This window comes from Rhinichthys klamathensis, unplaced genomic scaffold (assembly GCF_029890125.1).
Source record: "Rhinichthys klamathensis goyatoka isolate OS25496 unplaced genomic scaffold, OSU_Roscu_1.1 h1tg000269l_1, whole genome shotgun sequence".
NCBI lineage: Eukaryota > Metazoa > Chordata > Actinopteri > Cypriniformes > Leuciscidae > Rhinichthys > Rhinichthys klamathensis.
Genome location: NW_026606789.1, coordinates 1516223 through 1534280, shown reverse-complemented (window position 1 = coordinate 1534280; position 18058 = coordinate 1516223). Strand labels below are relative to the sequence as shown.

General features: G+C 37.4%; 1 protein-coding gene across 2 annotated transcripts; it reads right to left on the bottom strand.

Moving 5' to 3' along the window:
- Positions 1 to 1536: 1536 nt before the first annotated feature.
- plekhm2 (pleckstrin homology domain containing, family M (with RUN domain) member 2) lies at positions 1537 to 16150 on the bottom strand. 2 transcript variants are annotated; one of them, XM_056268029.1, is made up of 20 exons: positions 16014 to 16150; positions 15011 to 15117; positions 14806 to 14915; positions 14586 to 14685; positions 14391 to 14478; positions 13930 to 14104; positions 13419 to 13478; positions 12210 to 12480; positions 8291 to 9028; positions 8096 to 8165; positions 6884 to 6974; positions 6726 to 6790; positions 6561 to 6649; positions 6344 to 6476; positions 5489 to 5679; positions 5332 to 5397; positions 3595 to 3754; positions 3069 to 3248; positions 2718 to 2834; positions 1537 to 2416 (listed from the first exon to the last, which is right to left on the bottom strand). In XM_056268029.1, exons 1-20 carry the CDS (start codon positions 16071 to 16073, stop codon positions 2279 to 2281), a joined length of 3009 nt encoding a protein of 1002 aa, XP_056124004.1. In that variant the 5' UTR covers positions 16074 to 16150; the 3' UTR covers positions 1537 to 2278. The 2 variants fall into 2 exon arrangements, with proteins under 2 accessions (XP_056124004.1, XP_056124005.1); XM_056268030.1 differs by lacking the exon at positions 13419 to 13478.
- Positions 16151 to 18058: the final 1908 nt, after the last annotated feature.

Sequence of the window (18058 nt, the reverse complement as noted above, 5' to 3'; positions counted from 1 at the left end):
CCCCCAATCTCTGTGGTGCATTCATATTTTGATGTTACTGCGGCAGTGCAGACAGAGGGAGGAGAGAAATAAAGAGAAGGGGTTGGGCAGATAAAGGGAGAGGGGGGAAGGTTTGAGCACCTTCTGTACATTGATGTGAACTGCAGAGAGGCAAGGGTAACTGGAAAAAAGCAATGCCACCTAACAAGAGGAAAGTCTTATATCAAAAATATCTTTTTTTTTCCAGATGCTTTCTAACCATCACTGGATCTACATACAAGGAAAGTAGCACTAGAGATTCTAGGGGTTCCTTGGAAAGAAGAATGACTGAAGTTAAGCTAGAATTTGGTTACTTTATTGTGAACTACCCTATTTAGGTTGTTTAATTGCCCTTTGTCTGTAGGATATTGTAGATTGGATAAAGTGTTTTTGCATGTAGGAAACAAATGCAAGAAGCTACAAGAGGACTTTAGTTCTATACTCCTGACGCCATTTGTTCAAATTTTGGTGGGAATTAAATGCATGCAAATAATGTGTGATAATGTCACTGTAAATAGGAGTAGTTCATAATGTTTGGCCATTAGATGGTGCCATGACACCCGTTTTACTTTATTTAAATACCACTGTTGTAATTGTTCGTCTTATTTTAGGAATTATTCTAACTTCTCAGAGCGTTTCACCCCTTTCAAAACGTCAATGGTCACTACAAATGCAGATATTTTGTTATTCATACTTTTTTCCATTAAAAAAAGTCATTTTTATTTATATTTGTTATCATATTAATGACATCTTCCAAAATGTACATGCAGCATTTAGTGTATTTGAGACAGAGTGTTAGAACAACATAATTGACTACTGTTGGTCACTCCCATAAAAAAATAAAAAAATAACTGAAAGTTAAAAAAATAAAAAAACAAAAAACATAAACCACATTTCAATTGTTAATGATTCCATCATTGTCCAGCAATGTATTAGTTAAAATCACTGTTGACTGGAACAAACTTCAACATACCTGAGATTCTGCTTCTGTTTCCATTCATCACAGTCAGGCAAAGATCCACATACTCAAGTTTACTCAAGTTTGCTTTCTTTAAAACCACTCTACATTCTTAAAACAACTACAGTGTGTTACTGAAAATGGTATATTATATTTAATGTACGGAACTGGGAATGGCTTTGATATTTAAGCTAAAACACAGCAATAGATGATCGGTGTTAAATCAGTAAAAAAAAACAAAAGAAAAAAAAAACCCTGACAACACCTTTCGAAGAGTGTGACTTTACCAAATGCCTGATTGACTGTATTCAATTGCGAGCGAAAATAAAAAATACAAAAAATGTTCTCAAACCCGATAAAGTTGTGCTGTGAATGCTGTATGATCGTAAATCCTTTTAATGACATGATAAAAAAAAAGAGGAAGAAAAAACCTTTCAAACCTATCTTTCAACAAAAGTACAAACAGAACACCAACAAACATGTAATTCTGAACCTTGTGCAACTCTGCTGTAATTGACTCCTTCACTTCTAAACATTGTCACTTTAGTTGCAAGAGCCTTAATAACTTAAAATGACATTAGAATTGTATGATCCCATATACAGTATCTCAATACCACCAGATTCTAACAAATTACTTCAGTCCATTTTAACAGCGTTGACATGCTGGTACCTCAACAGTGTTAGCAGTTCTGATTGATATTAGATAACTAAATGAAATCCAGACCAATTTCCCCTATTTCTTTCTCTCTGTTTTGAGTGTCTGTGCCAAGCTGCCATGCAAACCGTTATACTTTCAAATGGTTATTTTAAAGCAGCCAAATAATATCAATGGTGTAAACATTACTAAAATTCTCTTTCGCAAGTGCTCACAAAGCAGTTTGTACCTCTTTATACAGTACAGGCATGAACAGTATCTGTCCATAGACTTCATACAAGGAAGAAAGGTGTATTTAGAAAAAAAAACCTTTGACTATGCATTTACACTCTTTATAGTCCAAAAGCATGTAATGGTATCAGAGATCTCAGAGTGTCTTTTTGATTTCCTGTAGCAGACTTCCACTTGTAAAAGCCAAAGCCTTTATCTTAACTCCTTAAATATCTGTGCAAGGCAAGTGTAAACGAGGTCAGGCTTTATTATCGGTAGTTTGATATTATCTGAGCCCACTTTGTTCAATGTTGTCTTTGGTCTGGAGAGCTCACCGAGTCTGCTTGTACCTACGTAAACAGTAGGTTTGCTGGTGAGCTGACTTCCCAATGTTGTCCCATCCAATCCTGGGGCTCACTGTAGTGATGTAGAGGTCGTCAGCACCACGGTTCTCTCTCTGCTCGACCTCTGTGAAGGCTGTCACTCCTCTGCCAGGCACTCTTCATCAGCTCCAGCGCCTCCCTGCACCTCTTCTGCACCGACGGGTCTAACACCGGCTTACGAGGCAGAGTCACCTGGACAAACATATGTAGAAATGCAGGCTGTTAATTAATGAAATAAATAATTAAAGAAAAATAAAATGTGTATATTTAAAATGTAATTTATTCAAAGAGGAATTTTCAGCATCATTACTCCAGTCTTCAGTGTCACATGATCCTTCAGAAATCATTCTAAGCAGATTTGATGTTCGAAATGTAACCTTTCTTATTTTCATCAATGTTGAAAACCGTTGTGCTGCTTCAAATTTCAGGATTTATTTGAAATAGAACTCTTTTGTAACAAAAACCTTTGTAAATATGTTTGTGGTTCCTTCACCTGGTAAACAGCAGTCCAAGCTTGGCTCAATTCTGCTAGTAGCCGATCTCGCTCCTCACATCCGCTAAAATACAAAACCCATGGAGGGAGAAAGTGAGCACGGTCTTCTGCAAATTCCTGCAGAGAGACACAAAGGGTGAGGAGTGCACAAGTTAAAAAAAGACAGTGAATTACAAGCTTTCGCATTCATAAACTAATGTGATTCATAATGACAAGCACACATTTCCTCAAACAGTACAACAACAACAAAAAAAGATCTAAGGAACACCCTATTTGTAGATGTAAAACTACAAAGAGCAAACATCTGTTCACAGAGACATCTTACGCACTACAATCTACACAAAGACTTACGATGACACAGTATTCTTTATCGTCCTCCAGGCAAACAGCTGTGACATCGTTCAGATCAGCTCCTCCGAGAGAACGGAAAAAACTGGTCTGGCAATCCTGGTGACACGTGAGCAACTTCCTGTCTGTGAGCACAAGGCAACATGGAATACAGGGTGCAGGAGCTACTCCTTGTGGAATAATCTGAGAAACAAAAATATACAAAATGTATTGGTCTTGGTCAACATCTGGGGAATTCTGGTTAATTCTGTCAGGCTGGACTAAGAAAACATCTACAACATTAACTAAAATGCAAATGTTGGCATGCCTGGAACTGTTGAGGAACAATAACACATTGTCATGTGGCGAATCTGAAAGCATTCGAATGCAAATGCATGAATGGAAAGAACTGTTGCAATGAGTCACACTTCCCAAAAAATGCCAAGAGATCTTGTCTCCAGAATGCTTTGAAAAACATAAGTCAAGAACTTCAGGGAAAATGCATCCAGAAAAAAAAAAAAAGGTTAATGTGTGTGTGATGGTGGCTCACCCCTTTAGAGACAGACTGGCAGAGAAGCTGCATCCAGTCGGCCATTTCCAGTTCGTTTCCTGCACTGAGCTCTAATGGAGGATGATCCGTCAGAATCACCTGAAATGCATGAGGCTTCTCTGTGCTGTTTGAACGCCTGCAGCCTCCACAGTGCCCTCCCCTACAGCAGAAACAGTGGGCATGTTTCATATTGATACATTTCTTTCTTTCATATTGATATTTATATTAAGCTGCCAAGAGTGAAATTATGAACTGGAACACAGCAGTATTTAGATTTGAAAATACTTGTAATCAGACTACAGTTACTTTTTTATTGATTACATTGGCAGTATTTATTTTTAATTCATTGATTCTCCCTACTACTTTTGAATTTTTTACATTTTCCTTCCTAAAAAAAGCCTACTGCTTATATACTGTGGTGGCCAAAATGATTAGAACGGTAATATTTTTTAATGTTTTAAAAGAATCTCTTCTGCTCACCAAGGCTTCATTTATTTGATCCAAAATACAGCAAAAACAGTAATATGCCGATTTGCTGCTCAAGAAACATTTATTATTATTATCAATGTTGAAAGCAGTTGTGTACAATTTCTTTTCAGGATTCTATGATGAATAGCAAGTTCAAAAGAACAACATTTATCTGAAATAGAAAGCTTTTGCAACATGATACATTTCTATACTGTTACTTTTGATTAATTTAATGCATCCTTGCTGAATTTTTTTTATTAATTTCTTCCCCCCAAAAAAAACCTCTTACTGACCCCAAACTTTTGAACAGTAGTGATGTTACAAAAGCTTTCTATTTCAGATAAATGCTGTTCTTTTGAACTTTCTATTCATTAAATAATCCTGAAACAAATGTACACAACTGTTTTTAACATTGATAATAATAATAATAAATGTTTCTTGAGCATCAATTCATCATATTAAAATGATTTCTGAAGGATCATGTGACACTAAAGACTGGAGTAATGATGCTGAAAATTCAGCTTTACCAACACAGAAATAAATTGCATTTTAAATTATATTCAAATACAAAACAGTTATTTTAAATTGTTTTTGCTGTATTTTGGATTAAATAAATGAAGACTTGGTGAGCAGAAGAGACTTATTTTAAAACATAAAAAAAATCTTACCGTTCTAATAATTTTGGCCACCACTGTACGTTCAGAAGGAGTTCCAGGTTTGTGGAAACGCTCACACAGACCAGCCACTAGTCATGAGCATATCACTGAAAACCGAGACCCACACAGCTTTTGATCACTGGATTTACAGAAATCAATTCACTTTTAAGAAGTGTTTTCTCAACATTGCATATCTTATCAGCTCATGACAAACACATTAATGATTATTTTAATTATCACTCAGTGAGTAATTTACCAATTTATGACTGTCATTGGAAGGCTTTTTGTCTTTCAAAAACATTAAAATGTACAAATTCCCATCATTTCATATTTGCATGCAATGCAGGGATTTCCCAACTTTTTTGTCTGTTTACTTGTTACTTACTTGATATTTACTTGAGGCACCCCCTGAGATTTTAAGGTAATAAGTTAGGTCACTATAAAATTAAGTCAATAATAATAATAAATAAAATTAAGTATATTTAATTTTAAAATTAATAAAAAAGCTAAATCATAAAACAAATGGAAGAATGGAATAAGAATTGGAATCAGTAACCGACTACGATTTGTCAGTAATCTACCCAGCACTGCTGGAACTACAGCGGAAGCTTACCCCATGGTAACAGACATCAAAGGTGTAACATCTGTTCTCTCTGCATACTGATACAGGATGCCTTTGCTGCCAGGTGAACAGTAGATTAAGATTCAGTACACATGAACAGCTTGCTGAAACACTGTCAAATAGTTTAAAGCACCAAATCCTTTTGTACCTGAGAACCAAGTAACAGCTTTTCCACACTTCCTTTCCCAAGTAAGAGTTCCCAGCCCGGTACAACAGTGGCCCCTCTTTAGTGCTGCTGGATTCTCTTGATCTGGACGGAGATGTAGGTGAAGCCACTGTCACATCCATTGGATCCTCCCAGTGAACCAGAGAATACAGCCGGATGCTCATCTCCGACAACTACACAAACACAGTTAGCACAACATCAGCAAGTCCTAGCATGTGCATTTATTTAACTATTTGTTGTACTTTTGAAATATCTTTCAAAAACAGGTCATTTGAACAGAAATGATGTTTTACAACATTATTTTTAACTTGACAAAAAAAGTGTGAGATGCTAAATTAATAATTTTCTCTTTGAAATGTAATTCATGCTTTAAAGTGTAAATATATTGTGTAATAATAAATAATTATAATTCAAGCTCAAATGGCCTCCCTTAAAAATCATATCAGTCCAAAAATGCTAATAATTATGACAAAGCTGCTTATTGTGATTTTTTATTTATAAACAGAAATTGGGAAACAAACAGAAACTACAATAAATTAATTAATTTAATTCATTCATTCATGGTTGAATTTTTATTAGCATTATAATCACATTAGATTATTTAAATGCAAATAAAACTAATAATATCAATTCTATTCATAGATATACAATAATATAATATATTCATTTTAAGTCATCCTGCATCCCCCTGTTTGCAGAGGCCACCTAGTTGAGAACCACTGGTCTAAACTGTATAATCATTATAAATGCTTTAATTGTTATAGGAAGAGTCAGCATGAAGAACTAGTCTGCCAGACTCTCATGCATTATTCAGGATGATAGATCTTCTCGATTTACCTCACAGTGTGTCTCTTGGCATACAAACTTAGAAAGAGCAAGTTTCTCCATGGTGGCATCAGTGAGAACAGAGGGGTAGGGAGGATCCCTACAGCCGTTTTCCATGGCTGCCTTTAGCACAGTCAGAAACCAGCTGAGGACAGAACAAGAAGAGATACTCTTCAAAGACATGCATACTAATTCATCTCACATGTATGCTTCAATTAAAATAACTCACACAGTCAAAGATGAGTCGGCTGTGTCCAGCAGGAACTGCCGTCTTCTGTTAGTGCACACCAGAGTGATAGTCTGCTGGTGAAATCCCACCTAAGGCACAAGCAAGGGCTCTTATCTCTCTGCAGCATGTCAAACTGATCATTTAGGCTTCAGATTGTTTACTCACAGAGATGTAGTCAAGCTCATTATAAGACACTGCCTCCTCAACACTATAAGGCTTCTCTGCTGCCCCTGAAAATCAATGGGACACAACAACAAATGCAAACAAGTGCTTTTGCAGACGTCCCTAACAATGTCCTGCTCTTCCAATGAAAGTTTGCTGACCTTTACGCAAGAGGTAAATGTAGCAGTCTGTCAACAGCAGATACAGAGGCTGCAAATCTCCTTCCATGTGGCCTGTGCTCATTCTCACCATCTGAAAAAAATGTACAAATGCAAAAAAAAAATCAATAGGATAGCACCGTTTTACATTTCATTAGAATGTCAGTGTTCTTCATATTACACACTGATTTAATAGAAGCATAAAACAACATGTTTAATTACAGGTAGGTCCATTTTATTTGAAGTAGGGCCTTGTTTACTTGTATTATTTCCCAGATTTCATTCATTCATTCATTTCAGGAGTCTCTTATTTCAGGACTAGCCTATATACATTTCTTACTACACAAACACCATTCACCACAAACTGTTTCAAAATATGCACACATTTTAATATCACTACAGATGTGATGTTTCAAGCAGCATACTTACTCATGCTTAGTTAAGCACGTGTATTACTTTGGATATGCATGATTCATGATTGTATGTTTATGTCATACCCAAATGTTTCCATTAACTATTGTGCATGTACACTTTCATTCAAAAGTTGTTGTTTTTTAAAATAAATTACTTTTATCCATAGAGGGCACATTAAATGATGAAATGTGACAGTAAAGATATTTATAACGTTACAAGGAAAAATGCTTGTTTTAATCTTACTATTCATCAAAAAATCCTGAAAAAATGTATCATGTTTCCACAAAAATATTAAGCAGCACAACCATTTCAACATTGATAATAATAAGAAATGCTTCTTGAGCAATATTTTATACATCCACAAATTATTATAATTATTATAATTACAAATTATTAAAGAGTAATGACGCTGAAAATTCAGCTTTATCATCACAGGATTAAATGACATTTTAAAATACATTAAAACAGATAACGGTTCTCTTAAAATGTAATTATATTTCAGATTACTGTTTTTTGCTCAAATAAATGCAGCCTTGGTGAACATAGGAGACTTTCAAAAACTCTTACTGACACAAATTAAACTGAACGGCAGTTTATATATATATGTGTATATATACCTTTTTTGATTTTTCCATCTGACTCTGGGGGTCACAAATGTTATAAGATGTTTTAGTAAATTGGAAAAATGAGGAAATGTGGCCAAGAATTCTTGCACTAGTAAGCTGCAGCTTGGAAACAATGTAAAATTGTAAATACATAAGTATCCATTTAGTGATATTAATTAAATGAATATAGTTTTACCTTAAAGAGCTGTTCTTCATTCTCCCTGAAAACATGAATCATGAGCAGCAGTAGGTGATTATTATCCACCCTGTATAAAAAAAATAAAAAAAAATAACTTAACCTCATAATAAATCGCATATCGTGTCATTATTAGAGCTATTTCTAAGCCTAAAATCTCATTGGATAAAAGACAACCACAGTTTACAATCTCACTTAAACTCTGCAGCATGGGAGCTCTGTATTGAACAGTCTTTATCCTCCTCCTGCTCTTCTTCTGCTTTACTCTGTTTCTCCTGAGCTGACGTCTCTATGGGGATGGAGGGATCCTGCCCTGCACCTGTTGTCTCTGCTTCTCCCTCATCTTCATCGCCAACAGGAACATCCTGCGGCACGCCATTCCCTGCAGAGTCATTGTGCCCACCACACGAGGCAGCAGGGTCTGGACTCTGGGAGGTAAAGCAGTAGAAGTCTGCAGGTGGCAGGGGGGCCTGCAGGAAGCTACGGCTTGGGTCCGGAGGTTCACCGCCCGAGTCCTCTCGAAAGGGCTGCTGATGGGGGGGTTCATCGTGACTAGTGCATATTCCCTCCTCACCTTCACGTGGTTGCCAGCTCTCTCCATCCAGAGAACCGTTCAGCCTGTCCATGACATCCCGGAGGGGTTGGCCCACACTGTCCATAGAAGTGTCCGTCATTTGAGGGAGCCTCAGTCCTGCCTCCAGGTCTTCATCGTCTCCTCGTCTCCCATTCGTCATGCACTCGGCCCCAGGACCGTCTGGCCCTTCCTGAGGACCCCGACTGTCCACGTTAAGCTTGTCTACTATAATGTCTCTCTCAACCACTTTCTGAAGGCTTTCCTCAGTGTCAGGAGAGATGACATTCTGCTCACTGCTCACGGAGTCTGTAGACCCTCTTCCCCGTCGTTTCTTACCAGGCCTTCTGCGCCTTGCCATTCTGTCGCACAAAGATATATTTATGAAAACAAAACAGGGAAATCATCCATTCCTCTACCTAATGATAAACCTATTTAGCATAGTGTCATCGTAAAATAAGAAACAACACCACTATATTTAAGTGGAGTTAAAAGGTGAAGTGTGTCACTTCTGTGGCATTAGTGGTACCAAATATTGCAAAAATCATTTTCAATTGACCGTTCGCAAAAGCCACGCCCCCTAGTTATTGTTACTACGCCCGTCAAACAAATGGTCAAACACGACCAGCGCGACAGATTGCCATGACGGGAAGAGGTATAGCTACCCGTGCGTGTCAGTGACCTTTTTTGGAGCAATACCTCAGTGATATCCTCCAGATCGAAGCACAAGGGGTTACAGTATGCAGTGGAGGGATATATTCAAAATATAAAAATACACAATGAAGGAGACACGACTACTATCGAGGCTAATGCTTATACCGGTCTCAAGCGAAATCTGAGAAACCCCATGACCTGTACCTCAAATGCAACCAGCACAGCCTTGAAGAAGATTTTATGAGCTGGTTCAGTGGCTAATTGTTTGGAGTTAGAAATATATAACTCGCGCTGTATATTTAGTCATTTTGCCTCAGATACAGGATTATACATTCGCTTTAACAAGCAGGTTGTTCATTACCACGGCAACCGCTTGTGAATCATGCAGAATGCGATTTCTGTGTTTAAAAAGTAACTATACATAGGAGACGGAAAGATGCAGATAACCATACATTATTTAAGGCTATTTCTATTCGTTATGATATTGATATATGAACTGATGTTGTCAAGTAAGCTTCATGCTTTCCCCGTTGCGAACGTGCACTCCTCTAAACTGTAGTCTAAGGTGCTGCACTGCTAGTTGACTGCTGCTCATTTTCCCCCGAGAATATGATGTTAACAACAACCCTTTAGAAAACGTAATTCCTTTGTGGATCCTCTTGATCTGCTTTCTCCATGTTTCTTTGACTAATCTCAGTGTCTCAGTCTCACACACGCTGCACGCGAGTTAACCATGTTCGACACATTTAACTGGGAGTGGGGCCGTCCACACTGTTTTATCCATTGTAGGCACCGCTCACGTTGTGTTTTCGGCTTTGGAAACGGAAAGAACACAACTCCTCCAGACAATCTCTCGGGGTACCTATAGTGTCCGATTTACAAACGCCGTGGGCGCACCGCTTCACCATCTTGCTTGGAGTCAATGTTTGACGGACCTGCTCACATAGTAACAGTTGCTATGATGTGTGATTGGACAATGGCCGTTTTGGGGGAGGGGCCGGCGAAAGGTCAATTGACATCCATTCAAAAGTATCCATTTATTCAGATTAAATCATTTTTTTGCAAGCAACATATAAAATTGTAAATATCTCATTAAATTAAAGATGTTTTGCCAGCTGTTTTGGAAGGTCCTTAAACCATAAATAGTGCTAGCCGAGCAACTGTGATCAATATCAATTGTAATGCTAACAGTAAGGGTGGGCGGTATACCGGTAGATACGATTAACCGGTTGAAATCTCTCAACCGATAGAGATTTTGGACTATCGTCTCTATCTCGGTTATTCTCACGTGACGTTGTCGTTCTGTGCCGTCTCGAAAGCTTATCGTTTGCATGCGTATTTAAGCCTTGCGGTTTAAAAACAAGTGATTTTAAACTGTTCAAGCGCAATAAGCAGCGAAAGACTGTTTTTGAGTGCACACACCTGAAACGCGCGCACATAAAGCCAGTGCTCATACAGAGCGCGAGTAGTGAACAGAGCAAAGAGTTCTTTTTAACGCCTTACTGGGCTTGAACAATCAAATGCACACACTTATGTCAAAATGCACGCCTTTGCAAGAATCCTCAAAAACACAGTTTGTTTTAAACTTTATTTTACTTTAAGAAAGAAAGCGCATGTGTATCAGTATATTAGATCAGTGCATTCACTCTTAAAGTGACAGCAGCCTGATAAACCTGCTTTGATCTATTGTAGTTCTTTATTTCTAGTGCTTAAAGTTTTTTTAGGTAGGTCTATTTCATTGGTGTCTTTGTTCTATTGTAGTTTTTTGTCCTATTGTTTTTAATTATTTTCTTTGTTGCTATTTTATCACTGACAGTTTACTTGTCTTCAGTGAGCTTGAGTTTTTTTGCTTATGTTAGTTAGGCTAGTATTAGTTTATGTGATCGTTAAATTGGTGATATTTATAAAATTTAAAGGGGACATATCATGAAAATCGGACTTTTTCCGCGTTTAAGTGCTATATTTGGGTCCCCTGTGCATCTACCAACCCTGAAAACGTGAAAAGTGACAACCCAGTAACTTTGTTTTGGTAAGCCTTTCTCTGCAAGCATGTCAAAACTTAAGCCGATCTGATTTCGTTACCCTTCTGACGTAGGAAGGGGATATTATTATAATATTACCGCCCCTTAATCTGCACGTTTCCACCCACGGCACATTTGGTTTACAACAGTGTAACCAGTTCTAACGCAATGGCAAAAGTTGGAACAAAGCATGCAAACTGTTCTGTCGTTGCTGCACAGACAAGCACTGACCAAAACATGTCACAGCTGTCTTAAAAAAACTCAGGGAACTGTCAACTTTAAAAGTTAAACATGACAGTACATGAAAGTCGATTATATTTATCAATGTAACGCCACAACAACTACATGTATCCACTAACCATTCAGAAATGTCCAGGTGCAGTCTAAAAGTTGAACCTCTCTCTGTAAGTCTGCATTCCGCTACGGGCTATTTCTGAGATTTGACTTAAATTCACATTTGTTATTGCTAGAGTATCCGAAGCTTGTGTGAAGGATCGGCTGTCTTCTGAACGGAAGCGGGTAGCAGCAGCTCATTTGCATTTAAAGGGACACACACAAAAACGGTGCGATTCTGGTCACAACCAAAAAGGGGCAACTTTGACAAGCTATAATAAATGATCTGGGGGATATTTTGAGCTGAAATTTCACAGACACATTCTGGGGACACCATAGATGTATAATACATCTTGTGAAAAAGGGCATTATATGTCACTTTTAAATACATTTTTTTTAAATGTGTTTACAGTCTTTGGGAAGTTAGCCTATAAATGGTTTACTGTTTTACTAACACACTTCACCCTTTCAACGAATAATGTGTAAGTGCCACTACTGTAATCCTACACCATTATCTCTAATGCTCAAGACACACCTAATGACTTCCAGCTCAGTGCTGGTGATCTCAGCATCTTCTCCTGTTGTGGAAGGATGACGGCTAGCCATGTGCACCGGGGTGACATCAGCAGAAGTGTTAGTGTCTGAGTCCTCTTTGAAGGGATTATGCCGAAACGTAGGGCTTCGCGACAGAGAAGTGGTCCTGATGGTGCGTGCAGAGGCTCTGATCACCACACAGTCACTGACAACAGTCTGAGGGTCCGATCCTGAGGAACGGGGCCCACTGACTGGATCGGTCAAATCTCCCTCTGTCAGAAAACAACATGAAGCGAAACCATCTTAGACATGCAGGTATTAGTAACTCATATTAGGCAGGATAAACAGCTACTGAATCATGACGAAAGCACAGAGACATACAACAAACATAAGTTGTTTAGAAAAACTTAGCTTTCCAGCTACTTCCATCTCATCCTTTTATTTATCTAAAAATTATGGGAAAATAATCACAAATAGTGCAAATTATTAAATCACTTTTTTTGCTGTTAATTTGCTGATATTTGCCTTATACAAAAAATATATTGCAGTACTGAAGACAGACATGTGTGCTGGAGCTCTTGCAATGGATCTGACTATTCTAACTGTTTATTTGAGATATAATATATAATTTTGATGTTAAAATTGCTTAGTGTTGTATCTGCATTAAATACAATGAATTAAACTAAAAATTATAAGTATATTAAAATTTGACATACTAAAATAATTTTATATCATGCAAGCAAAGACTTGGTCTACATTTAAAAGACTGCTATTTGGCTATTACAGTCAGCATTTCATAATCATTAAGTTATGACTGATATTTGACAGAATTTAAAGCCTAGGATTGGAAGCAGTTGGTTAAAATCCAAGCAGCAAACATGCAAACCAGCTGCCACACTGCTGCAGGTGCAATGGCAGAAAACCCAATCCGTCACCAGACAGCGAGTTTCAGATGCATCAGGCACTGTGTATGTTTTAGTACCATCCAAAAAACCCTGCATCAGCGAAGGGTTGGATTCTGTTAGACCATAGGCAACAGCAACCCATCTATGAACTCTTCACAAGCAATGCATATAACAGATTCTGCGCATGAAACAAACGTGCACTGAGTGAAAAAGACATGCGCAATTCTGGTTAGTAGCTTTGGAAGGATGGATTGTGTGGGATTGCAAACGTTAGATTGGGGAAGGGGGAAATAACCATGTCCCACCTTCCCAGTCTGCACTTGGCAATGACTGCAACACAGGGAAGATGTCACCAAAATCATAATCTAAAAAAGGAAAAAATAAAACTCATCAATAGGCAGGAAAGAATTATGAAGTGAGTGAAAGAAGAACAGAAACTTTAGGAGATCAAAAGTGTGTGTGAAACTTATGACATATGACAGGAACTAATAAAAACTGAATGAGACATTGTGACATAATGAGCTGTGAAATGTGTCACTGAATTAAATGAAAGCATTAATGTGTGATGAACATGTAAGGTCACAGATTATTGAGCACTCACTGACAGTGTCCTCATCTTTTATATAAACAATCTTAAAGATAACTGTCATCTTGGTGCAGAATAATGAATTATATCAATGGAAATATGCCACTTTGTAAAAGAAAGAAGAAAAGAGAAAGACAATATAAAAAAGTGTGAAAATAAGACACAGAGGTTGGAATTGTAAAAAAACACAGTGGGAGAAAAAGATGGAGAATGGAATCCAAGCAGCTTACCTTCACTGGATGGGGCAATGGCGCTGTCGTCCCACTCAAGGTTAGTGGAGGTGAGGGAAGTGAAAGAGTGCAGAGACAGGCTATCAGAGCTTGGCAACCTCTCCTCAAAATCCAACAGATTCTGAGGTTTGTAGTACTCCGGCATGTAAGGAGCAACATCCAGGTATGGCACATCCTGTCACAAATTAAAAGATTAAGCATTATTAGGACATGAAGATATCAATGATATATAATACAATGATATATATATATATTGATATATATTTTTAAATAGACCTGCAGTATAACTCATAGATCGATAACCTGTCAGAGCACCTAAATGATACACTTTCTCATACTATTTTGAAACAGCTTGTAAAGAGCAGTCAGTTGTTGCACTATTAGACAGACACTTCAGGTCTAGGACATACAGTGGAACAGCCAATCTAATTCTAAACTGGAAAATGAATGAAGAGTAATACCAGTTCGAGGTCAAAGCGGATGAACTCCAGCCCAGAGACAAGTGTAAGAAACAGAGTGAGATGATCATGACTGCAAACCAATGCATTTCTGTAAAGGAGGAAACATACCACAACAATCAGATGACTGCTTAAAGGAAGCACTTTTATGATCTGAAACCACAGAAGAACAATAATACATTTCTCTAAGTCACTCACTTGTAATAGTATTTATGGAGCAGTCCTTGATTCTCTTGAAAAAGTCGGAGGTAGCTTTCTAAAGAACTTTCACTGAGTGCCAAGTAGAGCCAGGCACGACCTGTGGAACAACAACACAGCAGTCATAGTTAACTACATGAAACAAGGCATCCTAATATATCTCCAAAAAAAAATCTATAAACCACATCACAGAATCGGGCGGTAAAGGTTTTGGTCTTACTTCTGCCTAGATTGGTAGCTATGTGCTGGAGTTCGTCAATCTGTCTGACGGCCTCTCGCCGTGTGAAGTGTAATACGAGGACCCAGTAACCTGATGAGATGTCCTGCAACCTTCAAGACACAGAGAAAAGAGAAGACCTGTGTGCTTTCAAATGTCTACATAAAAGGATTAGAATTTTCAAAGGCTGTGGTGCAGTCTGTCTAACCCATAAAGCAGAGCGTGATCCAGGTGTTCACACAACCGCTGAAGAACCCGGTCGTGATTTCTGATGGCTGGCGTCTCATCCTCACAGGCGGCAAAGTAACTCTGCAACTGCGGATCAAATGTTACAAAGTGTTAAAGAAGAATGATCACGTGAACGTGAATGAAAAATGCTTGTCCTGTCTGGTAAATTTCTGAAGTGCACACAGCCATGACATTCCAAGCAATCCTTTTCATTCTGGATGAACAACCTAAGATGAGAAATGTATAAAATATAATATAAACTTTTCTTTAGAATTCGCCATATTATGTGATTCACTGATGAAATTGGTTTGTAAGTCCATCATAAATCTTTGAGAACATACTAATGCCAAGCATCTGATGAAAATGACTGAATGACTAAGTCAAAAGGCGGCAGGGTGTGTAAGTCACCAATTCTGAATCACAGGTGCAAAAGACAGACCAAGGAAGAAAGAAAGAACAAACATTCTAACGTTGCAAACATTCAGTAAGTTTATACAGAACAAAAAGACAGGATGACCTGGGATGGACCCATAAAATACGTAGCAAGCTCGGTTTGTCCTATTAATAGGACATCATTTGATCACAGGACTTCTTAACAGGGGCATCGTGTCACAGTTTTGATGTATCTATGATGCACATGCAGTAAAAGAAGAGTTTACTTGACTGTAAATGACTTAAATGACTGTCTCCCTTTCATGTCATTTTACTGATAAGCAGATATTAACTTCGCTATAAGTATACACACTATAACTAGAATAGTCAATATAGTGCAGCGACAGCTTGACTGGCTAACCTGGTATTCCTTAAACCTTGATCTTTATTCTTAGGATGTCAAGGCGTTTGTCTTCACCAAAACACAGCAGGAGGGGGAGGGAGGCCCAACTATTTTGATACCGTAAACATCAAAAACCCCACACTAACCTTCAAATTATAATCTAGAAAAGGTCGATATATATCCTCGTTGCATGTATAGAGTTTCTTACCTTCTTGACGGAAAAAGAGATGTTTTCGAGGATCCTGTCTTTGACTTTGAGTTGATCCATGTCTGGCTCTGCTCTCTCTGCGGGTGTCAGCTGACGCGCGCTCCCGACTCGTGTTGTGTTCACAGGCCACGAGCTTAGTTATGACGTTGATTTGTAGTTCTTGCGGTTTTCGTTTCGTAAGGTCTGTTGTTATCATTACTTGAAGAGACTTTCGAGTTTTGTTCTACAACATAAATTACACGCGGTCATATTTCAAACTTGAATTTTGTAACAACTGTTTGTTTTAAAAACGTACGTTTGTATCAAGAAGCTACGTAAGGACTACAATCTATGTCGGTTTAATTATACGTCATTCATCAAGCACGTAATGTCACATTTTTGTCTGGCTAAAAGTGAAAATGATATAACCATAAACCCATTGCAATTAAAGTAATAGAAGAGCTAAAGCATCTGGTGTTTATCTGAATGTAAGGAAATGTGAACTTATTGCGGTCAAAGAATTTTCAGGGGCTGCCATCTTATTGTAACATTCCAGTCAAAACAGAAGTCAAATAGGCCTAACGTTACCTAGGAATTAAAATAAATAAGAATCAAAAGAATAGAAGGTCATTAAACTCTAATCCTGTAATCCAAAAAAAACTCAGAGGACGTTTAATCAATGGCTTCTAAGAGACTTAATTGTCATTAAGAGGGAGAGTTCTGATTTCCAAAGCAGAAGGTAGGCTATATCCCGGTTAATTTATACAGCTATGGCTCTTCAGGTTGATTATAAAATATCGAGGGAGATTGATTAGATGCTCTTTGATTTTGTTTGGGAAAATAGGATACATAATACGTTATATAAGAAAATCAATCTTAATGAACTGAACTCATATTGTATTACGCCTGTCAGAGAGTTTGAAGTCTGCCTAGATAAAGAATAGGAAAGACAGTGCAAACGAACACTGTAGTTCCACGAGTCTTTTATAGATGTTTCCTTTCAGTTAAGAACACTCTTCACACACGTCAAAGAGCGAATGTTAACAGGGAAAAGAAAACGCTCTGAAACACGCTACAAATCAAAGTGGAAGTAATATACATTAATTCCTTGTTACCAATTTTGATAACAAAATAGGCCTACTTGTGAAACTTTCTGCATTTCATCGTCAAGCTTTTCTAGCATGGAGTTTAATTTACAAACACAACTTTTCACTACACCAATAGCCTACTTTATCTGGAATAATAAGGACATTCTTTTCAAACAAAAATTGGTTTCGAAATAATATTGTTTTGGTAGACCATTTATTTAACTCATATTGCCTTCTTTTTACTTTAGGAATTAATGTCCAAATGTAATATTCCTATACCACCAAGGGAATTTGCAACTGTTTTAGGAGAAATTTCTTCTAAAATATGTTATTTAAACAGCAAAAAAGATTAGACCAGCAATTACCACCCCTCTCACCAAATCACTCCCTTGTAGGTAAAATATGTTTCTCCTGTCATTATAATTATAACAGATCAATTAAAGCCCTTTTCCAGAAGGATGTTGTTTCGAGACCAAATGTTATTGCATATTGGAGTCAGTTTGTGAGTGACATTGACTGGAAAAAAGTCTGGCTTCTGCCCAATCGCTATCTCTTAACAAACAAGGTTATAAAGTAGACTATCTTATAAACTCCTTCATAGAATATATCCTGCTAAACATTATTTAACCAAGTTTTAAAAAAGATGAAATTGATTGAAATGATTTTGATGAAAATTTTACATTACTGTGGAAAGATGTTCTACTAGATATTATTGTAAACTCCAAAGATAAACAACCCTGCACTTATTTTATTATTATTATTTATTTTGATGGCTAAATTTCACATTCATAAATGCAAATTTTCAGGGGAAAAAAACATGTTTTATTGCATTTAAAAATTAAGTGAAGCATTATATTGAGTCAATATTGCCCTCGAAGAAACAAAAAGCTATTATAATATTACAATACTCTTTAAAGTATTCCTATAATGCTGTTTATACCTCCCCCTAGCATTTGAACTGTATTGTATTTCTATTGT

Bases quoted from the DNA above. Each gene is read 5' to 3' on its own strand.
- plekhm2 (XM_056268029.1), bottom strand. From the start codon at position 16,073: ATGGATCAACTCAAAGTCAAAGACAGGATCCTCGAAAACATCTCTTTT. The intron at 6,975-8,095 runs GTAAAACTATAT...CATTTTTTTCAG, and splicing joins ATGAAGAACAGCTCTTTAAG to ATGGTGAGAATGAGCACAGG. The intron at 2,417-2,717 runs GTGAAGGAACCA...ATGTTTGTCCAG, and splicing joins CTTGGACTGCTGTTTACCAG to GTGACTCTGCCTCGTAAGCC.